This window comes from Emys orbicularis, chromosome 6, assembly GCF_028017835.1.
Source record: "Emys orbicularis isolate rEmyOrb1 chromosome 6, rEmyOrb1.hap1, whole genome shotgun sequence".
Classification (NCBI taxonomy): Eukaryota; Metazoa; Chordata; order Testudines; family Emydidae; genus Emys; species Emys orbicularis.
In genome coordinates, this window is record NC_088688.1 from 16,576,232 (window position 1) to 16,602,321 (window position 26,090).

At 45.7% G+C, this 26,090-nt stretch overlaps 1 protein-coding gene across 2 annotated transcripts in view; it reads left to right on the forward strand.

Annotated features, from left to right (window-relative positions):
- Positions 1-3,033: 3,033 nt before the first annotated feature.
- Positions 3,034-26,090, forward strand: part of MAPK4 (mitogen-activated protein kinase 4) — a 65,522-nt gene continuing 42,465 nt past the window's right edge. For both annotated transcript variants that reach the window (XM_065406680.1, XM_065406681.1), the window contains exon 1: positions 3,034-3,579. In XM_065406680.1, coding sequence (XP_065262752.1) covers positions 3,034-3,579 — 546 coding nt within the window. The remainder of the gene's footprint in view (positions 3,580-26,090) is intronic.

Sequence of the window (26,090 nt, forward strand, 5' to 3'; positions counted from 1 at the left end):
CTGACAGAGGGGTGGGCCTTATAGGGTTGCCAACTTTCTACTCAGACAAAACCAAACACCCTTGCCCTGCCTCTCCTCCGAGGCCCTGCCCTCGGCCACTCCATCCCCCCCTCCCTCTCCCCACCCTCACTGACTCGCTCATTTTCACCAGGCTGGCTCGGGGGCTGGGGTGCAGAAGGGAGTGAGGGCTCTGGGGTGGGGCCAGAAATGAGGGGCTTGGGGTGCAGAAGGTGCTCCGGGCTGGGATTGAGGGGTTCGGAGGGTGGGAGGGGGATCAGGACTGGGGCAGAGGGTTGGGGCATGGGGGGTGGGGTCAGGGGTGCAGGCTCTGGGTGGCGCTTACCTCAGGCAGCTCCTGGAAGCAATGGCATGTTCCCCCTCCAGCTCCCAGAAGTAATGGCATATCCCTCCTCCAGCTCCTTTGCAGAGGCGCGGCCAGGCAGCTCTGCGTGCTGACCCGTCCGCAGGCATTGCTCCCACAGCTCCCATTGGCTGCGATTCTGGGTCAATGGGAGCTGCGGAGCTGGCATTTGGGGCAGGAGCAGCACGCGGAGCCCCCTGGCTGCCCCTACACCTAGGAACCAGAGGGGGGACATGCCGTTACTTCCGGGAACCACGCGGAGACATGGCAGGCAGGGAGCCTGCCTTAGCCCCGCTGTGCCGCCGACTGGACTTTTAATGGCGGTGCTGATTGGAGCCACCAGGGTCCCTTTTTGACCAGGCGTTCCGGTTGAAAACCGGACACCTGGCAACCCTAGGGTCTGAGCACACAGCTCTCGGCTTGGCATCACCCATTGGCTTGCTTCGGCGAGGAGCCACCTGGAGTGCTGCTGGCTTTTGTGAATCCCATGCCGAGGTGCCTACCTCTCCCCATGCTCAGGCGCTGAACACAGGCCTTGTGAATCCCAGTGTTTTTTCTAGGTGCCTAAAAGTTAAGGATGGTGATGCTCAGTGTCACACACCTACGGTTTTTTTGTGAACCTAGTTCTAAGTGACTGGCCCAAGGTCACACAGAGCAAGGACTTTAAGCCAGGTCTCCAAAGCCTTAGGATAGTGGGTTAAGGGCTGAGCTATCCTTCCTGTCTACTGCTGTTAGAGGAACCACCTTCATTTCACATGGATACTACAGCAGTACCATGAAAGGCCCAGTCAGGAACCCTGATCCTATTGGGCTGAGCCCTGTTCAAACACGTATAAAGTCAGTCATTACCTTGAAGAATTTAGTCTAAGAACAGCATAAGGCATGCCTGTTATTTGAGGCTGCTTTATAAAGTTAAACGGTAGTTCGATTAAATCCTAGAGGTGGCTCCTCTTCAGTGGCAGGTGAAGGTATTCCGGTGTATAGTTTGCATGTCAGCTGGTAAAGTTTATAAAGCATGTTAAAGTCCTTCTGAATGAAAGGCACTACTGAAATGTAAGATCATTATCATAGCTTGGGCTGAGGCAGCTTTTCAATTACCTTGGCTTGTGTAGAGCACGAATGCAAGCCAGGTATTTGTGTATCGGTGGGAGTGCCTCCCCCCTCCTCCCCCCCGCCCGGTGCAGCATTTACGTACAAAAGAGGAAGAAAACCTGAACTGACCAGCTTTTAAACCAAAAGAACGTAAATTACAAACTGAAGAAAAACATGACAAGTTCTTTACTCTGGGTTGCTTAGCACATAATGCCTTGTGCGTGTCATGCACCGCTAATACAGTTTTCTTGCAATTCAGTTCAGCATGCCTGTGCTGTCTAACTGGACAGTTGGAGACACAAGCGTTATTAAATTTTAGACGTTTGCAAATAACCTCATAAAATATTCAAACATTAAAAAAGAAAACCCAGCAAAACACCAAGTATGTATTATTGGCCCTTTATGTTTTCAGGTTAAAAAGACAGAATTAAGCATTTGAAAAAAGCTGCTAATGATGTGTGCGTTTGGTGAGCATAACTAATTAATTTCCTAAAAGTCATAACTGATATTTCCCACCTACTGCTTTGCTCATGTTTAACCTTCAAGGAGAAAGAATTTACATAAGAGGCGCATATTTGATGTTCTTATCAAATCAATCAATCTCTTCTTTTTTTCCAGGAGGAGGGCTGAGAACCACTGAGGGATAGCCAGGAGGTATGATGCAGGAAACTCCACCAGCAATAAACGTTACAACCGGCTATAAAGATCAAATGACACTTGGGTTGGTTAACAAAAGATATACAAGGGGAAAGTGTTGGAATATTGAGCATGGAAATTTACTGTGCTGAGCTCAGCTGATGAAAAACAAGTTTCAATCAGAAAAGTGGTTTACTTCTGTCAACCCTTCTGCCTACCAAATGGAAAATGGGGCCTGTATATAGAGAGAGGGTGGCAGAAAGAATAACAAAGTCTCGCTGAACTACTGGCTTCAGAGAAAGAAAACTGGCATTCAAATTCACCTCTGGAAAGTGTAGCTCTCCAGTTTGAAGGTTGTTTGAGGAATTTGGGGGCTGAAGGTCATGGTTGGAAGCTAGCAGGATCCAAAGCAATTCTAGATTCCCACATTAAATGCTGAAACTGCTAGCTTGACTCCACTGTGAAGCAACACCTGAAGTAAGTGAGAATACAGAGACCTAGGAAAAAGGTTAATTACAACACCAGCTAGCCTATTATTTCAGCAATATATTGTAGACTTCTGAGAGAAAAAAGCGAGAGGGGCTGAAGAACTTAGAGGAGTGGATCTTTTAATAGCCTCAAGAAAAATAAACTAACTGTGTTTTGATAGGAAGAACTATTTTTTCATTGTTTTTTCTGCATTCCAAATTTCAAAGCTCTTTGGAAAGTCTCCCTCCACCCCTCCCCCCATCTATTTTGAAATATATCATTTTGCTCAGACATCTATTTTCACCGTTTCTACGTATCTGGAAGTTTCTTGTTTTGAAACTATGGGCTCAGAACAAGCAACCCCCCAGGTATCTGTGGGCAATAATGACTTGCTTTATTTCAAGATACATTTGTGATCTGGAAGTTCTTTGCCTTGCTCAGTTTTTCAAGTGATAAAGAAAGATCGGGGCCCAACAATGGCAGAGAAGTGCGACTGTATCGCCAGCATGTATGGCTACGATCTGGGTTGCCGCTTTGTTGATTTCAGGCCCCTGGGCGTTGGTGCAAATGGACTGGTTCTGTCTGCGGTTGACAGCAAAAGCTGCCGCAAAGTGGCTGTGAAGAAGATCACCATCAGCGACGCACGGAGCATGAAGCATGCCTTCCGAGAGATCAAGATCATCCGCCGGCTGGACCACGACAACGTTGTGAAAGTGTATGAGGTGTTGGGGCCTAAGGGAGCCGATCTGCAAGGGGAGATTTTCAAGTTTAACACGGTGTACATAATCCAGGAGTACATGGAGACTGACCTGGCTCGACTGCTGGAGCAAGGAACGTTGACAGAGGAACATGCCAAACTCTTCATGTACCAGCTGCTGAGAGGGCTGAAGTACATCCACTCAGCTAATATACTGCACAGAGACCTCAAGCCTGCCAACGTTTTCATCAGCACAGAGGACCTGGTGTTGAAGATTGGCGACTTTGGGCTGGCAAGGATTGTAGATCAACATTACTCTCATAAGGTATGTGAAATGAAACCGCTACTCTTTCTGTGTCTATCAGATTGCTGTCCGTGGGAGAGATGGGCTCAAACCAAATCCCCAGAACTGATCAGCCCCCACAAATTTTGGAAGAGCTCAGCTCTGGATTCGTGTTCAGTTCTGGGCAGTGGACCTGATTCTGACTTTGATTACACTAGTTTTGCATCCATAGAATTCTATAGACTGCATTTGAGTTATTCCTGACTTAACACTGGTGGTAGAGGAGAACCTGCATCTTAGGCCCACGCTTCCATTGCTGCTTCTTCAGCCTCTTGGTATCTACATATTTGTGACTGCAAGCACTAGGACCACAGCACTTCTTCTAAGGGGAAACTACTTATTGTTCCTATTCTGGGCACCTGTTGCAGCTGCCCAGAATACCTTCTGTTAGTATTATGCTCTATTTCTAGGAGATATTTCTGGGTGTCAGTTCATAGAACTTCCTCAACCCCTGGCACACTGCAGAATCATAGCAATCCGTCTCTAGTGTATCATTTCTCAAATGCAGTCACCGTGGTCGTATGCAGCCACCAGGGGCTTTTTTTGCAGCCACAGCCTCCTGGGCAGTGATGGGGGTGGGGGAAGGGGCTGCCTGATGAATTTTGCTGTTGTAATTGGAGCAGCTCAAACTTTTTGAGGTTGGTCCTATGTCAGGTTCTAATTCTGTCTTCCTGTTCCAGGGTGAATGGCTGCTGTAGCTATGCCATGGAACCTTCTCTCTCATGCACTATTTACTGGCTGTTCAACAGAAATTTGAACAGTGAGAAATTTCAACAGCATGAGCCCAAACTAATCCCCCAGACCTAACTACTCTTGGAGTACTTGAAATCTGGGGATGGATCTGAGTGCTTCAGGCTGCATACCAAGGAGCTGATTCTCCACTCTCTTCTGTTCCTTACCAGCTCATCAGCCAGGTTTGAACTTGTGCACTTCAGCACCAAAGCACACGTGAGCTGGAGGAGGTAGCAGCTAGCAGTAGCAGGCTGTTAAATTCTACGTGGCCTAGCTACTTTGGGGACGGGGACTATAACACACATTTCACAGTCGTGTGGTGCTTTCACTTTTCACACCTATGCAAAAGTGTGGCCACATCTGACTTTTCAATTCATGCTCACAGGTGATAGAATTTTACCCCCACTTTGCCTAGTGTAAGTGGCTATGCAAGGTGCAAACAGTGGAGAACCAGGCCTCGGATCTCTCGTCAGCAGGGCGCATTTATATCACTTTTCATTCTTTAAGGTCAAATCCTGCAGGCCTGACTCAGGCTGTGCTCTCCTTGGTTTCCTCTGTGTTACTCTTGTCCTGCCACAGCCCTGCTCTTCTAGTCTGTGCCATCTTGCCAGAAAGGATTGTGTATGAGCATCCACGAGGACTTAGCTGAAACCACCGAACACATTTCTCTAGCGCACTCAGCCTAGTCTTCAGAGGCGAAATGGTGATAAGAACATAAGCATGGCCATACTGGGTCAGACCAATGGTCCATCTAGCCCAGTATCCTGTCTTCCGACAGTGGCCAATGCCAGGTGCTTCAGAGGGACTGATCAGAGCAGGTAATCATCAAGTGAACCATCGCCCATTCCCAGCTTCTGCCAAACAGAGGCTAGGGACACTTCAAAGCATGTTTTTGCATCTCTGCCCATCCTGGTTAATAGCCATTGATGGGCCTGTCCTCCATGAACTTATCCAATTCTTTTTTGCACCCTAGAAACACATATTGCACTTGGTCATTATGCAGTGCTCTAGCTCAGTGGTTGTTGGGGTACGCAGAGGCCTTCCAGGGGGTACATCAACTCAGCCAGGTATTTTCCTAGTTTTACAACAGGCTACATAAAAAGCACTAGTAAAGTCAGTACAAACTAAAAGTTTCATATAGACAATTACTTGTTTATACTATACACTGAAATGTAAGTACAATATTTATATTCCAATTGATTTATTTTATAATTATATGGTAAAATGAGAAAATAAGCAATTTTTCAGTAATCGTGTGCTGAGACACTTGTATTTTTATGTCTGATTTTGTAAGCAAGTAGTTTTTAAGTGAGGTGAAACTTGGGGATACCCAAGACAAATCAGACTCCTGAAAGGGGTACAGTAGTCTGGAAAGGTTGAGAGCCACTGGTCTAGCTGACCTCATCTGGGATTTTTGTATGTGGAACAAGGGTAGAATATATTATAAACTGATGTATCTAACCACTCTGAAATGCAGCCCCTTTTCTGCTTTATCTGAATCACTGACCAATGCACGGTGCATATTCTGATGCTGTTAGTAAACTAGGTCTATCTCCCTTCGTTTTTCTTATGTCAAAAACATCCCATTCATTATATATTTTATATTCAGCTAAAGATACATATTTGCCAATCTGTTTGCCCTTTATCACAAAATCAGTCAGATCTTGATTCTTGTTGTATGTATGTTCTGCTCTGGTTAGCCTGGCAGTCCCACTAATTAGTTCCTCTCGCTTGTTTCTGAGACGAGACATCTAAATAAGAAGACTGGGTTCTCTTTAGACCCCAGCCTATTAGGAAACAGAAAATCTGTCATTTAAGGCTTCACCAAGCACTATGTAAACTCCAGAAAACATCACAAATCCAACCAAGTAGATTGTAGTGCCTGACTTGTATTTTAAGTGCCCGATTAATGGCATATAACAGTTTAAGATTCTTACATAACTCTCTAAGCAGGAGAAGCTGCAGCTATATAAAACACAACACCACCAAGTGTGTGGTCCAGCCAGCAAGCTCCTATCTTTTGACCTTGTGCAGCCAGCATGATCAATGCGCACCATTCATTCTGTAATGGTATGATTAGTGTGTGTATGTGCACCACTGCTCTCTACTGGAAGGACTTAGGATGGCTCAGCTGTGTGTCATAGGCCTTATACGACTTATAGCTAATGGAGATTCTTCTTTAGCTCAGTTGGAGCAAAAGGCTCAGCGATCTGTCTGTCACTGTGAAGTTCAGCTGTACTGTGGTGTTCAGCACATTGACAAGTATGAAGTCCTAGGTGGCCACAGATTTACAATATCTAATGCTTACTAGAAAAGTATTTTGAATGTAGCTTAGGCAGAGATACCTTCATATAGTTAAACCAGGATTAGACTGGAAGCTGTGTTGCTGCAGTATTTTCAGTCTCTTTATGTTTGCTACTGAAGGTTGGTTGGTTTTTTTGGGTGGGGGGGGGGTGTCTTTTTTTTTTTTTTTTTTTTTTTTTGTACCAGACTGGACTAGTTCAAACAGCTCCACTGTTGAGAGCAGGATAAATGATCAACTTGTCTTAACACAGCAAATTGCAGTGCAATGCTCGTGCAAAGGGAATATCCTGTTACTGAGAACTATGCCCATGGTACCTTGTTAAATGGCACTTTGTGCCCTTGCTGTACGCTTTTACTGCTCAGCAGGAGCTGATCGTAACTGCCTGACTAATCCAGATGAAAGAGAGAGATGCACAGAATGAGGAATGTAAAATATGTTCTGTGGGGGAGGGGGGAATGCAGGTGGTGATTTCCATGGGGTTTTATCTAACATCCCTTGCCTTCAGCAATGAATAATAAAAGCAAATCCCTCCTGACATTGCATGATGCAAACCTCTGCTTGGGTAAGACAATGAGGAAGCAATAGGACTTGAAAAAGCCTGATGTTTAAGGCAGAGCTAGGACTTAATGCATCAAAGAACTGTCACTAGGGAGATTATTTCTCGTGCTGTGGAGGATTGTGATTTGCCATAGAATGAAGCCAATAGTAATGACATGTCGCTCTTATGGAGCGGATTTTATCTCTAGATCGCAAAGTGCTTTCCGAAGGAGATCAGTATCATTATCCCCATTTTACAGGTAGGGAAATTGAGGCTCAGAGATGCAACTTGACCATGGTCACCCAGCAAACCAGTGGCAGAACCAGGAACAGATTTTCTGAGTCGTTGTCTAGACCTCCCTTCACTTGCCCACACTGCCTCCCCCCCATGAAGGCAATGTATCCTGTCTAGTCTGTTCAGCTTACACAGTAATGGCTTCTTATGTCTCTCCCACCACGGATAGGTTCTGCCATTTTCATTCCCATCGGGCTGGATTGGCACCTTTCAATTCAGGAAGTAAGTAATGCAAATAAGGGGCATTGTATAGCTGTGCTGACCCATGAGCAGGCCTGGGATGGGTTATGACTTCTGATTGAACCCACTGAGTGACACTTCACTCTGTGAGTCATCCCACTGAAATCAACGGGGCTACTCATGAAGTCTGCTGTCACTGAACCCAAGGGTAGCAGAATCAGCCTGTCTAAGGTAGCTTTGTAGATACTTATCAAAACTCCATCCTTCTGCCATTGAGAAATTAAAAAATATTGCAAAAGATGCAAAGGCTGCTGTTTATACAGGGCCTATCTGCGCACTCCTGACGCCAGTGGGAGTTTTGCCATTGACTTAAATGGGGCTAGGATTTCACCCCATCGTGCACTCCTGTTGGCTCTGCAGTGAGGGTTTGTCAAGTAATATTTTACACAGAGCTGAGCTGAAAGGGTAGTTTCGTAGACACGTAGCTTTGAAAGGGGTCCCCCCGCGCCCCGTGCTAAGGCATGATTAAGTATGCCTGTATGATCAGAGCTGTCGGTGCAAAAGGAAACAAATGAAAAAGGGTTCAAGGCACTAAATGTGGCTGTGGATCAGGATTTGAATTTTAAATACCTTCGGGGTGTTGCCGGGAGTTGGTTGTTCAGATCTTGTATTTCAGTTTGGATCCCTCTTTCAAAAAGCCACGGTAATTTCAATCTCTATTAGAAACATATGGTGGAAAACACGTTGCCTGCTCTATTGAGGGTAAAACTGAGAGGGAAAGAAATGTTATTGTCTAACTTCAGAATGTGCCAAAAGGGGGGAGTGATGCCGGACGCTGTACCTTATAAGGGAGAAAGCAGCAAAGATTAGAATGGAGCTCACTGAACATGAGCAACCTGTTTAAAAAACATTATTTTTAACCTACCACAGCTATCTGGATTATACTTATTCCTTCTTACGTAACCAGGAGCAAACCTTTGAGATGCAATTATCTTCTTTCATTGAGGTCAAGGACCAAATACTTTATAAAGCCTCCCACTCCTTGGCACCTTGCATAGTGCATTATAATGCAAATACTGTACATTCCCTATTGGGAGACTCAGATAACAGCACAAAGGTGAACTACACAAATCTGGCATTAAAAAGGTTTCATGAGAAATCCTGTTCTGTAGGGTTTATAGGTTAGTGAGGTAGGAGACTGGCTGTATGAACGGAACCTATCCTCATTGCACAGATTTCTTTTGTACTGTGCTGTACATACCCAAACTATCTGTCCTCTTATAATTAGCTTAAGGTTGAATTAAACCAGGAGAACCTAGTTCAAACCGGCATGGTCTGTGCTGTGATCAAGGTTGAAGGTCAAATGCCCTTTTCGTTCCAGCTGGTGGAGTAGAGTTAACCACTCATAGTAATAGAATAGAACTGTACGGCCATTAAATATTACTTAGGAGGACAAAGGGCAAGTACTATGCCATGGCCAGCCGGGGCCACACCCAGAAGTCCTTACTCAGAGCAACCTCTTATTTACATCATTGGGGGTATTGCCTAAGTCAGGACGGTTTAAATTGGAGGTCGGGCAGAGTCTGTCACCTTTACTCCCATTGAGTAAGCGCCTTACTTCACCAGATCGAAGACACTGCTCGGGGCATGAGGTACTAACACATTGTTACAAGGGAGGCAGGTTCAGGGACTAGGAAAGAGCTCAGGAGTTGGACTTGGATATTTTAGGCCCTGCTTACCTGGGAAGCTATACTGGTTATACAGATATATTTATACCCGTTTAGTCCCATGTAGGGACACTCTTCTACCAGAGTGTCCACACAATGGTTAAACTATTGTAACTATATCTGTTTAATTCACAGCTTAGCTTAGACCAAGAAAATGTCCCTGTACAGAAAAGGCCTTAGAAGCAGAAAGCAAGGGAGGATGGGGAGTGGGCAGGGTTTCAAAGCCAACTCTTCCCCTTAGAATCTATACATGGTTCTCACCATACATTGGCAGAAAATGTGGTATGGTGTACCGGCAAGAGCTGGTATGCTGTACTGGACCAGCTTCCCCAGGTGGCAATTTAAAGGGTCTGGGGCTCCCAGCAGCGGCTTTAAATTGCTGCAGAGCCCCGCTGCCGGAGCCCCCGGGTAGTGGAGGTGGCTGGGACCCCCAGGGCTCTGGCGGTGATTTAAAGGCCCCGGGGCTCTGCTGCGGTAGCGGCGGCTGGGAGCCCCGGCCCTGTAAATCACCGCCAGAACCCCCAGCTGCTGCTGCTACCCCGTGGCTCCAGCAGTGGGGCTCAGGTGGCGATTTAAAGGGCCTGGGGGTCCGGCTGCCGCTAGCACCCCACGCCCTTTAAATTGTCACCCAAGCCCCGCTGCCAGAGCCAGCGGAGATTAAAGGGCCCAGGGTGGTAGCAGCGGCCGGAGCCCCAGGCCCTTTAAATGGCCCCCAAGCCCCAGGGCTCCCAGCCACCTCTGCAGCTGGTAGCTCCGGCAGTGATTTAAAGGCCCTGGGCCTCCCAGCCACCACTACCACAGCCAGAGCCTGGGGCCCTTTAAATCTGGATTTAAAGGGTCCAGGGCTCTAAAGGCCCCACCTCTTCCCGTTGAGGCCCCGCCCCCTACTCAGGACTCTGGCATACTGGTAAGTCCTTTAAGTTACTTTCACCCTTGTTCACAACTGCCTCTGTAGCACTATCTGCCCTATCCCTGGAGAGCTCACTGTGTTGTGTTAGATCTGTATACAGGAATGGGGTGTTCTGGGGGCAGGACTGAAGAGCTGGTAGGAAGAGTATATCACACAGACCTTCCTTCCTAGAGTTGAGCCCAATGACAAGAACCTGAACCTTTGCTAACTTTTCTGGGAAAACCTGCTGTGGTTTGAATCTTCCCTGACTTTATAGGATGGAAGGTCCCAAAATGGTGGCAGATGGATAGTCCTTAGGAGCAGGGCTGGTGGTAGGGTATCATTATTGTGGGGACAAGTGGGTATTTTGGGGTCTCTGGATGTTGTTGTTTTAAAAAACAAACAACCTTCCAAGCGTTCTGGAACTAGTCAGAATCCTGGAAAATCTTGGAGTTTAAGAGCTTAAAAAAATAAAATTTGGCTACTGTGTTAGTATTTTGCTGTGATTTATAATTTTGATCTTTCTGACCAGGATTTGGGTCCCCTTTAAGATTATTTGGTGGGGCAAATGTCCCGCCAGTGGCACCAGGCCTGCTTGGGAGCACTGTGAATGTGCAGGGAGGGGAGCCCCAGGTTCCATGCAGGGTAAGCAGTGTCTGACGTGGAGAATGCTGGGTCCTTCAGCTGATCCGAGAGATCTGAGCTCTAATGCCTGAACCTCTTTGTTTCATCGGGGGTGGGGGAACAAAGCCAACCCCTCCCGATGGAATAATCTGGGAAGCTCAGTAAGGGCTACTTTACAGTTTCCCTTTCCCACTCTCGCAGACCCTGGGTTTGCATGGGAGGAGTGACCCAGCTCCAAAAGTGGAACTTTCTCTAAAGCAATTACTGAGTTATATACTGTAGCCTCCTCTGTGCAGCGATATATTCACAGGCAGCTACAGCATCCCACAAAGTAATCTATTTAAGGTACTGAAGTCAATTCCACCCTCAGTTATTCAAACAATCCATGCTGTATTTTTGCTGCAAACATACTTAATTCAGCTTGGCAGTTAAGCCATCCCAAAGGGTAGTAATCCTATATGCTGCTCTCCATTCATATCATGTTTTATCTATGCTACTGATCACCCATCTTTCAAGGCACTGCTGTTTTCTGGCAGCCTCTCTCGCTGAGTTTTCTATGGGAAGCTGTAGGAGAGAAGGAGCTGTATCGTATTCATCTGTGAAGAACCATGGGTGCTGAACCTAGTTGGATTGCAAGGTGAGCATGTCTGATCCACAGGGACAGGTCTAAGAGCGGGAGAAGTGGGTGATTCCACTCCACGAGAGGTGAAGGCACAAGGGCAGACACCTTAGGAGGATGTTCTCAGAGAGGGAGCGGGGGGAGGAATACACAGATGAGTGCACCCCACCCTCTGGAAGTGGGTAATCACACTCTGGAGGGAGTGAAGGTTCTATAATGACCCACCAAAGAGAGATCATAGAGATCTGAGGTGTCTTATGTGTCAGGGAACAGGGCACATGTGGGCAAACGGTCAGGGATCCTGGTGCATGGGGCTGCAATGTGCCCCAGCAGGTTAACATACTAGCCCAGGTGCAGCCACATGGCGGCCAGACTCGGTAGCTGGAAAGGCAAGTTCACTGCCTCCTCCTTATTGTGGAAACTGGTGTATTGCCACAGGGGATCCCAGTTCCTGACCCACAAGGAGCTGGGGGCAAAGAGAGGAATTTGGCTCTGTGGATAGATCAAGGAATTGTTCCCAAGGAGGGAAATGGTTTCCTCCTATACATGCAACTTGAGATGGGGACAGACACCTTGAGAAGCCATGCCTGAGCTGGAGGGTAGGGGACCTGAATCCCTTCTACATGTGCCACTGGGAAACCAAGAGTTACTGCTTGGGTCCAACCAGCTTTGAGAGATTCTACATTGGCAATGAGGATGGCATCGAAACACGCTTGCACAAGTTATGACATTAAGGGTCTCAAGGTTCCGAGCCCTGATGATATTGCCCAATTGTTGCAGGGTTTAGAACTTCCAGTGACCAATCAAATTCCTCCTTTCCTAGTGCCGGTCTTACTTTGTGTGAAGAGTTAAGGCTTCCCCCAGAGTAATGGAAACGCAAGAGAGTTAAGAACTTGCTGAATTAAGGGTCTAATACTAACTGATTTCAATGGAAGCTAGGGATGCTTAATGCCTCATGGCCTCAGTCTGTGGCTTTGCGGTATTAGTGAAGCCTGGTTGAAGTTTAATGAACATTCTCTATCAGGAATAGACGCTACCATGCTGCAAAACTTCGTTATCTGTGCTGCTGGGATATTGCAAACTCTACAGCACATGCTCCTCGTTCTAGCTGTCGTGCTGCTAGGTCCTGCTGTTTCCTTCCATGTTTATCCTTCCATTATCTGACCTGCCAAGACATGCAGTTCTTCTCCATATGATCACAGATTTCTGTGATCAAACTGAGAGCAAAATATCACGTCTGCTGATGCTGACAAGAAAATACCCCCAACTAGTTTCTGGTACAATTACTAGTTAATTGTGCAGTAGGTCAGTAAAGTAGGATGTTGTTTGTTGCTCTTTAACTGGGTCCTTCTGAGCATGAGAGTTGGTCTCTTTCTTTGCAGCTGCTGAATTTATCCCTGTGGCAAGGTGTAAATGCACTCCAGCATGCATAGGATTACTCCATTCCAGCCTATCACATGTCTGATCTGGTTATAGAAGGAAAAGGGGAAATGGCTATTGCAGAGGAAGGCTATGCCTTCTCCTCTCCTGCTGGCTGTACCTGGAAAGACCTTGGGTGGTTATTTACCCAGTGGTTTGAGTTGATTTGTTCTGGTTTTGAGTCTTGGTTTTGAAATAAAACAAGCCCAGAAGAAAGGGATGTGCAGTGACCTGTAGTTGGGACTCCTCTTTTTCCTTCCCCAGCTGGCCAGTCTGTACGCTGCCGTACAGCCCCTTCCTCAGATAGCACATTATTGGCAGAAGAGGGAATAGAAGCCAAGAATGCACACTACCAATCCCTTGGTTCAGTCATTGCACACTACCACCTCCCAGTCCAACAAGAGGCTCCTACCTTTAGAAATAGGTGTCTTGGCCAGACATGTACAAAGCAAATGCCTTTCCTAAGGAAGGGTAACTTTTAAAGAAATGTATTCCAAATAACACTGTGCTGCATGAATACGTAAAGTAACTGACTTAAAGAATATCATCTTCCTGTCAGAGTACAAGATAATGATAGTTGTCTAACCACTTCTGTAGCAGAATTACTGTTATTCCCAAGCAGTTGTGTGTTGGATTAATATCAGCCAGTGCTGGCGGAAAGAGAGATGCCGGGGGTCAGTGCCTCTTCGTGGGATACACCTTTGGAAAATGCCATCACGTTAACACCTTCTGATTCCCTCCTAGTGTCAAGAGATTGCAGTGTTGAATAAAAACACCCTGCTCTGTAACAGGAAAACAGGGCACATAAAATTCAAAGAGTTAGGATTCCTAAAAGAGGTGCTCTTGTGCAAACAGGAATTAATTCAGGGAAATCCTATGGCCCATGTTATATAGGAGGTCAGACTAGATCATCACAGTAGTCCCTTCTGGCTTCATAATCTGTGAATCTAGGACAGGGTCAGGCATAAGAACAGAGGCCTGTGTGCTATAGATTAACTGTTGTGTTATGAGCTTCCAGTACAGACACACTCTGGAATATGTTAGTTATTTGTACAGTCAGGTGATGGGGGAGGGCTGTATTTGTCAATCAGAGGAGAGGATCGTAAGCTTAAAGCTAGTCATAGCAATATGACTTTCCTACTTACACTATGTAACATTTTCCATATGCCGGGGGAATTCCCATCCGTACCTTACCTCCATCCCTCCTGCAGGCAGTTGCGTAGCACTAGTGGGTGTGTTTCATGGTTGCTATGTCTAATCTGAGGCTGAGTAGTGTTGTGTCATCAACAACAACATTCACAGCCTCCGTTCTTTTAGTGCTCTGTCCCATTTCTAAGGGTCACCTCCTGTGAAAATATTGAATGAAGCAGCGATGTTCCTTGAGCATTCCTGGTTAGTCTGAATTGCTACAAGGACCAGGATGCAAGTGGTAGGCACAGCACCGTCTGACATGAAGAGAGTCTGTGGTCCAGTGGATAGGCCCCCTAGACTAGGCTGGAGAAAACCTTTTGTTCTAGTCCCAGTTTTGCCTCTGACCTTCTAGGTGGCCCTTAGACAAGTGACTTCAATGCTTTGTGCCCCTGTTTCACTTCCCATCCTTTGTTGGTCTTGTCCATTTAGACTGTAAGCTCTTTGGGGCAAAGACTGTCTCATACTATGTGCTCATGTTGGTTGGGTCCATTAGGCTCTACTGTAATATATAATAATAATAAATGCAACCCACTTCCCAGCTGCTATATCTGTAGGCAGTGACTTGTTATAAAAGGTCTGGCAGGTCCAACCCCTTAGAGCCTAGTGCAGAATTGTTTCCCTTAAAGAACATTTCACTTGCAGGACTCCATGACAAGAAATCACCTTTTAGTGCTTGTTTTTTGGTGATTTGTCATCACTGGAATGTGCTTAGATTGATGTCTAGGATCTGAGAACTTGCAGATTGTATATCAATCACTTACCATAAAATACTGCAGCTGTTCCGACCAAACGTGTCTCCGATCCAACCCCTCCCTCCCTTGTAGCCCTCCAGCTGAGTAACAAAATGGCAGATAATAGCTACTGCATATTGTGACTGATGCTGTAAATACAGTTTTTAAAAAATCAGGCTTAATAATAGTCTTTTCCTGGCAGTGTATCTTGTTTATATGAATTACAGCAAGCAGGCATTAATTAGGATAATTATATATGGAAAGGGAGCGCTCTCCACTACTGGAAGATGCTGGTGGAAAAAGCTGGCCACTTTCATCATTGAGATTGATCAGTGACAAAGAAACGCATCTCTGTCTCTCTCTAAGCATTTGTACAGTGCTTATCACCGAGGTATCCTTCTGAACCTTTTCAAAAGTACTCACTGCATCAGATAATTAGATGTTTCAATTAACCACGGAGATGAGCACAGGCTGCAGAATTCAGACTCATCCGGGTCTCCAAATTCTGAGGCTGTTCAGATCTGGAGTCTTAAATCTCAGGCCCATCTCTGATCAAGTTACTAAATTTCCCCCCTGGATGTTGAGACATTTGCAAATGCTTCTGCCGGACAGAGAATATCAAATCTAGTAATGGTGAATAATTAACTCTGAGTTCATCATCTTGATCCCAGCCCCTCTCCCTTCCCGCTGCTCTCACTGATACTACCTCTTCAGTCTGGTCATCTGAGCTCCTTCTGTCTCATATCCCAGCAGTCACTAAATCCTCCTGCTGCTCCTCCCACTAAAAACATCAAATTCATCCTCCCCCACTATGCCAAGCCTTTTCCATCTATCCAAAACACAGCCAAGACCACTTTTTCCCTTTCTTAAATCACCAGCTTCCCTTCTGTATTGCCATTCAGTTCAAGCTTCTCATCTTCAGAGCACTCCACAGTACCACTCCTACATCTCTGATCTCATTGCTTCCTACATCCCTCCTGCACTCAGCATTCTGCTCAAGTCTCCTTAACATTTCTTTGTTTCCCTTATTCATTCCTGATTCTGTGCTTTCTTGCAGGCTGCCTTTGTATTTGGAGCTGCCGCCCAATTGACATTTATCAAGCAGCCTCCCTCACCTTCAGATCACTCTGAAATGCTACAGATGGGTCACAATCAAAATCCAGGATCCAGACACCCCCCAGACTCCGGGGAAGGGGAGCGTCTGAAATCTGAACCTGGATCTGGATTTCAGAGTCAGGGCACTTTTTCTATAATGAGCAGAAACAAACAGCTCTCAACCCCACCGTCCCGTTGCCCATGGATTCAAAATCTGGATTTGAATTTTACAGTTTAGGCCAATTTCTACTAAAAATCACAGAGCAGAGTTGGGAAAGAACCCAAGGGTCTTGACTCCTATCTGCATCCATTATATCACACTCCCTCCCTGTCATGCTACATCAGTTGCTTAACCTTAAAGACTGATTTACTCTAACACAAGAACATCTAAGGCTCAAATTTTCAAAAGAGTTTAGCACCCACAACCAGGGCCAGATTTTAACCAGCGTTCAGCTCCCATTAGGGTACTTAAATAAATGGCTGGGTCTTCCAAAAGAGCTCAACCTGTTGGGGCCTCAACTTTTTCCAAAGTCAGGTCATAAGTGTCCCCCTGGGGGCTGCTGGGTACCAAGCACTGTGGGAAATCTGGCCCCAATGATAAGAGCTGAGCACTTGATCATCTGGCCCTGAGCTCATTTGAACATCTGGCCCTACAATTCCAGATAAAATCAGTAGGGGCTGGAGTTGCTCAGAACCACTACAAGCCAAGCCCAGTGGCTTGAAGTCAGTGGAAAGTGCACATGCATCCAGAGGTGAATTTCAGGCAAAGATCCAAAAAGATGAATCCAAAGACCCAAAAAGCTGGCAAGTTGCTGCAAAAACATTAGATTCTTCCCTTCTCTCCTCTTTTCTTTATTTTATTTCTTTTAATATTTTATGACGGGTTGAATTAAAACTTTAAACTTTTAACCCCATGAGTTGGTGTGTGAAGGCTCTTTCCCTGTCATTTGCTACAGCTGAAATTGTCTTTGTTTTGACATCTCCACTGATGCTTGTAGAATGACCTGGTATGGCTCTTCCTTTAGAAATACCAATTTTCAGGATTTAAAGGGGCAATGTCAAGTTTGTTAGGCCTCAAAATTAACACACTTGGTCAGGTAGCAAGTTAGTAGTAGTTAAGTGGAATTACTTTTAAAAAAAGCAAAATATATTTTTAAAAAATTGAGATACCAAATAATTAACAGAAAATGTGTGGACTTTACATAAAAAATAAATATGTCTTAATGAAGAAGACCATACCTGGAATCTGTATTCAGTTTTGGGGACCAGAAAGATATAGACAAGCTGTATTCAGAGAAAAGCAATTCAGATTTAGGAGTTCATTTCGGAGAAGAGCAACAAAAATGATTGGGAACTGATGCAATTGACTGATGAGGAAAGTTTTAAAAGAAAAAACTCTGTATGGCTTGGTTAAATGCCATCTGCAGTGGAGGACATAATAGCCTATGAATATTTGAAGTATGTAATTGTTGAAGTTGCAGAGGTAATATCTGAGGCAGTACACTGGGGTTTAATTAAAAGTAATTGGATGAAATTAATAATGGGAAAACATCGGCTGAATATCAAGGGGAAGAAAACCCTGACAGTGAGAGATCTATCGAGCTGCATTGATGTCTGGCAAGGGCAGTCCCATCAGCTAGGACATAAATTGTAGACTGGACATGTACTACTATAGGAGATTTTCAAAGGCCAGTTGCGTGCCTAAATCCCACTGACTTTCGGCGAGGAATGTCAATGAGAGCTGGGTAATAACTGCCCTTTGTGCCTTTGAAAATCTCTCCCATAGTGAACAATTCTGCATTGGCAGGGGATGGGTGAGTTGGTCCCGTAGTTCATTTCCTTCAGCAACATCTATGATTCGGTACCTGCCAGAACTTGTGGTTAGTCCCGCATATTTCTGTTTCTCCTGCACAATTGATGAGCTCAGTGACATCTCAGGGCCTGATCTTGCTCTCCTTCCTCAGGTCCATAGACTTTTTTCTTTGTAAGGAATGCAGGATGGGGGTCTAAAGCAACTGTGGGGACCTCCTCTGAGTCGAATTTCTGTTTCACCAGGTTCTAATTAACTGAAGCAAGAAGTGTAGTTTCAGGGAAAGCGCTACTTAAAAGCATACCAGTACAGTAACTATTTCTCACCAGGGCCTGGTAAGTACAGGTGAGTCTCATCTTACGCTGGGGTTATGTTCCACTGTCAGCGCGTAAAGCGAAAATCGCGTATAGTCAAAATTACATTGAGTGTAATGGTGGGTCGAATCGCCCGCACTACAGGTACAGTATTTAAATTGTTACTTTTGTCTTTTGTTTTTGTTTTTGCTGACTGCGCAAAGTTGAATTCGCGCATGTTAAATGCGCGTAAGATGAGACTCACCAGTAAATGGAAAGTGTGTCTCTAGACCAGGGGAGAGAAGATGATAAAGACTCCATTCCCTTGCATGCTGGGTACTCATTGACACCTGTGCAGGCTCAGACCAATAGTAGCGTCTTATATGCACTTTGCCTAGGTATAAAGGAGTACCCAAATTTGCAGGCTCCCTTCTGCCTTGTCTCACTTTTCTTGTCAGGGAGAGAGTAGGTTATGTTGAATGCTGCTTATCATCATCAGTACTGTCCTTTACAGAGGAAAGCTTCTTTGAACAATGCAGGAATGATCATCGTCCCACACTGGATAACCCAAGGTAGCTTTAGATGCCGGGAGAATCCTTAGACATAAGCTATGAAAACACTGTAAGGAGTTTTTACCATTAGCTAGATAGGTTTTGGTTCCGACCCACATCTCATTGTAATGGGCCATCGCAAAAGTTCTGCACCTGTTGAACTCCAGACCCTGATTGGGTGGCTCAGTCCCACCTCTCCCTTGCCCACTCTGCCCTCTTCTCTCTTTGAATCTATTGGCACTTTAGCCAGCAACCCCAGAATGCTGCCAAATTTCTAGAAATGACTTGGGTGTGGTGGTGGGAACAGGACTTATAATGCTTGTTCTGTGTCCGTTTAAGATTATGAAAGGGAGGGAGAATATTTCTGGTGTATTTATTTATTCATTGACCCATTCATCTCGCATACTGGAGTTGGCTTTGTGGTCTTCTTCTTCTTAGCGTATGCACAACATGTCTCCGGTGGCACGTGACTAGGATACATCACCAAATTTGGTCCACTGGTTGGATCATTAGCTTTCCCAGCCCAGGCCGGATACTGACGGGGAGTGCGACGTGAACGCTGGTCCATGCCCCCTGGCTTTGTGGTTAGTGCTGTGCTTGGAGTAATAGGTCTTCAAGGAGAAATCCTGCTTCTTCTCTACTCCAGGTGTGCAAGGCCTGGACCGGTGGCATGTGACTAGGATACATCACCAAATTTGGGCCACTGGTTGGATCATTAGCTTTCCCAGCCCAGGCCGGATACTGACGGGGAGTGCGACGTGAACGCTGGTCCATGCCCCCTGGCTTTGTGGTTAGTGCTGTGCTTGGAGTAATAGGTCTTCAAGGAGAAATCCTGCTTCTTCTCTACTCCAGGTGTGCAAGGCCTGGACTATAAGTATGCTTGGAAGGATAATTTTTTTATCAGTAAATGTCAGTAAACATCAGTTTCACCATATACACAAGCTGACAAAAAATATTTCCATCGATAAAAATTGAAGTGTACAGATAGGCAAAGTAAGGAAAATGCTGCTTGAGAACTTACCAGAGTTTGATATAAGTATATTTAAATGATTATAAAGCTTCACCTTTGTGAATCTCAATGTCTACCATCATTAAATAATTATTGTCTGAACCCCACAACTGTGAAAATTTAAATCAATAAAAATTAAAAAAAAATGCTTAAAAATAAACTTTGATATTCTCAGTCGACATTATAAAAAAAAAAATTGAATTCTGCCACTATAGTGGAACTGCCAGGGTTTCCCTGTGAGTTCCAGAGATGCTATACAAAGAGACTGCATCCAGAGCAGTGCTTAAGGGTGGCGTACTCTGCAGTAGCATGGAGCAGTGTGGCCATTGGCCATCCGGGCCGTGACCTACACAGCTCCTTTGCCCAAAAACCTCATGTAAGACAAACGTATCCCTGACCATTACCAGAGTAGCAGTTGTTGGGTGACAGCAGAGGTGCTCTGCAGGCCAAGAGGAGAATTTCATTCCCACTTCCTTTTTGTATGTCACCGCCACAAAGCCTGTGTACTGAAGTTTCCTGTTGGGTGGTAAGGATTCCATCCAAGGAGCTCAGAGGTGAGAGAGGGAAAAAAATGAATGATTAATTCAACTGAGTTTCATTGGCACTGCACAAGCAACCTGGGGAGAGGAAAATCTAGTTCTGTTTGATTCTGTAGAACCTCCACATGCCTCTCTCCTGACAGCCAGGGCCGGCTCTAGGCACCAACAAAGCAAGCAGGTGCTTGGGGCGGCAAATTTGCAGGGGCGCAAGAATCCAGCATGGAAGCTGAGAACCAACAGGGGGCCCTGGGAGCTGTAGTTCCTTGGTTAGCTCCCTGCCTATAGAGCCAGCCCTGGAGCAGGGAAAGAACTACATTTCCCAGCATTCCCTCAGCCGCAATTAACAGGAAAGGGAGGGGGAAGGAGTGTGAAACTGAAACCTCATGCTGCAGCTTGCTGTGTATGGTAGGGACAGAGCCAGCTCCAGGTGTTTTGCTGTCCCCCCACCCCAGCCCTGGGCTCCCCCTGCACCCCCGTGTTGCCCCAGCCCTGGACTCTCCCCCGCCCACAACACCTGCTGCCCCAGCTCTGGCCCCCACCTGCACCCCCCTGCTGCCCCAGCCCTGGGCTCTCCCCCCCACACCCCGTGCCGCCCCAGCCCTGGGCTCTTCTCCCCCCCTGCACCCGCACTCCCTGCCGCCCCAGCTCTGCCCCCCCCCCCCACCCTCTGCCGCCCCAGCCCTGGGCTTTCCTCCCCCCCGCACCCTCTGCTGCCCCAGCTTTTGCCCCCTCCTGCACCCCCTGCTGCCCCAGCCTGGGCTCTTCCCTCCCCCCACCCGCATCTCCTGCCACCCCAGCCCTGGCCCCCACCTGCACCCCCTGCTGCCCCAGCCCTGGGCTCTCCCCCCACCCGCATCTCCTGCCACCCCACCCCTGGGCTCTTCTCCCCCCCCTGCACCCGCACTCCCTGCCGCCCCAGCTCTGGCTCCCACCTGCACCTCCTGCCACCCCAGCCCTGGACTCTTCTCCCCCCCCCCCCTGCACCCGCACTCCCTGCCGCCCCAGCTCTGGCCCCCACCTGCACCTCCTGCCGCCCCAGCCCTGGGCTCTCCCCCAAAGAAAGAATTGGGTGGACTACATGGACAGTGCACCTCTCTATCTGAAGCCTAGCAAGGCAGGTACGTGGATCCCACTAGAATTTAAAATGAAAAGTAAGGGAGGGGAGGCTCTACTAGACTGGGCAGCTTTAGATACAGTACCAGGCACATAGGAGGATTTACACTTCTGAGCCATGGAAGCAGAAATTGACTTTTCTTTTCCAGATTTAGCTAATATTCAGAAAGGGAATCCAGCACCTGCCTTCCAGATTTGAACACCCTCAAAATTCAGGAGTGCTCAAGCTCAATTTGGGCAGCTGTTACTTCATTTCTCCCAAATCAAATATACTGATCCACTGTAACTTGCTGTCGAAAAAGTAGAATAAATTGAGCAAGAAATGCTTCCCAGTGGTTATTAGGACTGGAATTGCTATTTTCAACAGCCATTGCTTTTTTTTATTATTATTATTATTATTATTTTTTTTTAAGTTTTAATTTTATTTGTTTAAAAGGAAGACAGTGATATTGCATTGGCAAATTCCCCATAGAAACAAAGAATGGAACAAAAGAATAATAAAGGCACCTCAACTTTTCTTCATTTACGTAGGACAGTCTTATAATATGCATCCAGATAGCCTTCAATCACACAAGCTGAAAATTGTTCCACTTTAGTGCAGTTCTGTAACCATATGGGAACCAATCCTGGCTGTGTTCTGTGCACATCCAAAATTCCTGCTGAATGACCCGCCCTGGGAGCGAGTTACCAGTGACCCAGGGCTGGGGCGGCAGGAGGGTGCAGTGGTGGGAGGGGGGGGGGGGGGGGGCAAAATTTTTTTGCTTGGGGCAGCAAAAAACCTAGAGCCGGCCCTGCTGACAGCAGCGTATCAGGTTAAAAATACTACACACTGTGCTAAACTGATCACACCTTCAGGGTCTCACGTGGCTGTTAGATGTTGTGTGGAATCAGTAGATTTATACAAATAAATATTTTTTAAATGTCAAAGATACCACAAGTTAGTGGCTCCATGGACCTGAGTTTAGACATGTGAGTCTGTATGTTGGCTCAATTTTGCCGCTGTTTTGATCTGGGGGTCTTGGTTATATGGACCAGCAGTGAAATCTTGACTTTTCCATAACTGGGGGTGAAGGGTGGGGAAGAGGGCCCTTTCAGACATGGTTTTAGTTCAGGCCCATTTCTGCTAATGCTGACCAATTGCAGCACCCTCTGTAGCCTAACTGGAAAATTGCTGTTTTGGAACTTGTGAACATTTGGTTTATTTTCAGACCCTTGGGCAGTCTCATTCTGTTAACCCCTATGGGTCATTTAGTTCCAATAAAATCACTGCACCAAGGTCCCTGTTGCTTTTATCATTTGAGGAGGATAAATCACAGGTTGCGTGGAGTTGTTTTTTATGGGTGATATGATTTTAGTTGGTTTGTCCTAACCATCTCTACCACATTCTGTATGGTAAGAAAACCAATTAGAACGGCTAAACTAAACTAAGGTCATTCGGAATGCAAGTGCACGTTTGCTCTCGTGTGCACGACATAATTCAGAAGGATTCTATCTCTGCTGATCACTGGTGTCTGTGTGTATTCAGCCATGGAGCTGTTACAAAATGGCATCCCAAGTGGGATTTGAACTACATTGAATCTCAAGCACTTGGGACTGGTTTACCTAATAGGAAGAGTATGTAATACACTGGCTGTCTCATCACTCAGTAGAGTGACAAAACTCAGAACGTCTGATTCTGATCTCACTTCCAACCATGTAACTCTGTTGACTTCATTAGAGTTTCTTCTGATTTTAACACAGGTGTAGTCAAGATCAGAATTGGAACCCATAACTCTCCTTCAAGTTTTGGTTGCATTAATAGAGTTAATCTGTTCACTACTCTGGCCCAAGTCCCTGTAAATGATATGACAGGGTACTACAATTTCAGTCTCTTTTGCAAGTTCCTTACTCCTAATACTTGCGAATTTAATTATGACTTTCATTAGCATGAATTTGCATTTAGCAGGGACGTAATTACCCTTGTTAATGGAGACCTTTTGGTAACTTGTTTCCAAAATGTCTTTAAATCTTGCAAGTTAAAGCCTCTCATTTGTTGTGCACTTGCTAAGGGGTCCAATATAATCACTCTCAGCTCAATCAAAACAAAATTTCAGTTGGTTAAGCATGAGGAAATCTTTAAAATAGGAAAAAATGGGACCTCTCCCAGTTACAGTGGTGGAACCCAGTGCCCTCACAGTTAAATGTGAGCAGATGGCTTTATTAAGAAGGAGGAAGTAACTGGAAAGAACATGCATTTTTTTCCATCCCTTTCATGTGTTCTTCTAATTATTTTATATGCCTGTGTTGTCTTCTGAGGTAACTTAGCCAGCACTGCTGAACAATCACTGCAGAACAAATATCTACTAAGTAGCTAACATTTGGTATTCTGGTGGTCCCATTGGTGCTGTCTTCAAGTACTGCCTATGCCCTACATTCAGACAATGCCAAGCCTTGATTGCATGTTTGCACTTGATGGATGAGCCAGCCATTGGCTGCTCTTGCTCCTCTGGAACACGGTGCTCTCAAGAGCACAGACTTTGGTTATTTTTTATTTTTTCCTCTTGCCCTTGTTGTTCCTTCCTTTGACGAAGCTTATAATAGGCCGGGATAATTAAATAAACTGATTCCGTAATCCAAAGAGAATGAGAATACATGTCACGTTTTTTAAGAGTCATGCAAAATGACATTTTTATTGTGCTTTGCTCTGAGCCAGGAACAGTGTTCGGCCTGTAAACCAGACAAATTCAATTTGTCACCCACTCTTTTTTTTTTTTTTTTTTTTAAATGCATTAAAAAAAAAAAAAAGCTGCAGTGGAATCAATCTGCTGTTGTATCAGCATTATTCCAAAAGCTTTTATTTGTTTTTATTTCAGATTCCCTCCCCCTCCCTTTGCAGTTCTTAGAACCAGGAACCATTCCAGCTCCTATTGAAGTCAATGGCAGAAATCCCACTGATTGCAGGAGCTACAAGCTGTCATATGAGATTGGTACCTTGTACCCATCCTTTGCTCTTTATGCACTACTCAGAAGGCTAGGGTCCAATGTCAGATACACTATAACTCTGGAGTAAGTCCAGTGAAGCAGAGTTGGCTTTGGGTCATGTGCTTGCAGGGCTGCCTGATTTGTGAGAGCTAGAAAAGTAAAGGAGAATCTCAAATTTAAAAAACTTCTCACCACTTCTCAGCAAAGTGTTTAGTGAAGTCTCATGCTGGTAAGATTTTTTCCATTATTCCAGGGATATTAACTAGTAAACTATGACGTGATCAGAACAAAACTACACCCTGGGGCAGGGCGGGGCAGGGGGGGAGAGAACAAAGTACATTCATAATTCAGTAACCTTGATTGCGTGTGTGTATCTGTCACTTACTACATCACAAAATTTCATTATGTGCAATGTGCCTCCCAGTCAGTGTGTGAATTAAAGGGATACAGGCAAAAAAAAACCCCACTTTTCTCTCTCTAATGTGTTTTACCTTCTGTTGTTGTTACAAGCAACACCTAAAATTACTGTAGCTGAAAGATTGGAAAGAACAACTATTTCCCCATGTTTCAGTTTTTCGTGTATTGTTTGACCCTACTTTGTGTGTAGTCATGTCAGAGGGTAACTCGCCCTCTGAGTTAATCAGGGGCTCAGCTTACCTCTGCCAGGCTCCACAAGGAGGAATGAGGCAGCTCAGATTCACCTGGGACTAATTAATTCGCTGAGTAATTGGGAAGAAGTTAATTAGGCAGAGAAGCATCTGGGCCTGATGAAAGGAAGGTTCCATCCCCCCCCCCCCCCCCCCCCCACACACACACACTTAGCCTATGTCTACACTGGCAACTGAATGACAAAACTTTTGTCTTTCAGAGGTGTTAAAAAAACACCCCTCCAAAAGACAAAAGTTTTGCTGAGGACAAGCACTGGTGTAAACAGTGCTTTGTCGGCAGGAGTGCTCTCCTGCCAACAAAGCTAATGCCGCTCATTGGGGGTGGAAGTTTTTTTGTCGGCAGGAGAGCTGACAAACAGCGGCTACACTGCGTGCCTTTTAGCGGCACGGCTGTAGCAACACAGCCGTGTCGCTAAAAGCTGCATAGTGTAGACATAGCCTTAGTGGGGGCTAGAGAACAGGGACTCCTGAGCAGAGGAACAGTCTGTAGAACACAGAAAGAGAGAGGTCCCAAGGAAAGGGCCGGTGAGGGGCTTACCAGGAAAGGGAACCCAGGAAGAATGCTCCTTGGGTGGGATAGGCTCTGCAAGGGAGGAGCTCTGAATGCTGACTTCAGCAAAACCTAGCCCTATGGCAGGACTTTGCCACGTAGCAGCAGAAGCCCCAGATGAGAGGAATGATATGCTGTTCTGAGGAAGGGTTGTTGTGGTTTGACCACTGGGGGTTAACTCAGCCCTCTTCCCTCTTGAGCTAGAGATGCTGAGGTGGAGCCCTATTTGTATGATGATCTACCATTGGGTTAAATAAACTAGACAGACCCCTGATGGGGTACTGTTCAATATATATAAGCTTCATGGGACTTACTGAAAGCTCACTAGAGGAAACTGAGTCAGATATTATGGTGATGCTGCACTGGGCTGCCAGGGGGTGCTGCAGGGGTGAGGGCCCCCACCACAAGTCAGTTTCACTATTTCCCTGTAGCTAATTAGTCAGTTTCCCATGTTGTTTGTGTGGATCTTGACTCAGATCCTCAATTATAATTAACTATAATTATTTATAATTATTTAAGTGCTTAACTCCCATTGAAGTCAATGGGAGTCTTGCATCTAAATACCTTTGAGGATCTGGGCCTTCAGGCATAATAGTGGCTTAGAAGAGAAAAAATAGGAAAATGACACTGTAAAATTACACACCAAAAATGATAT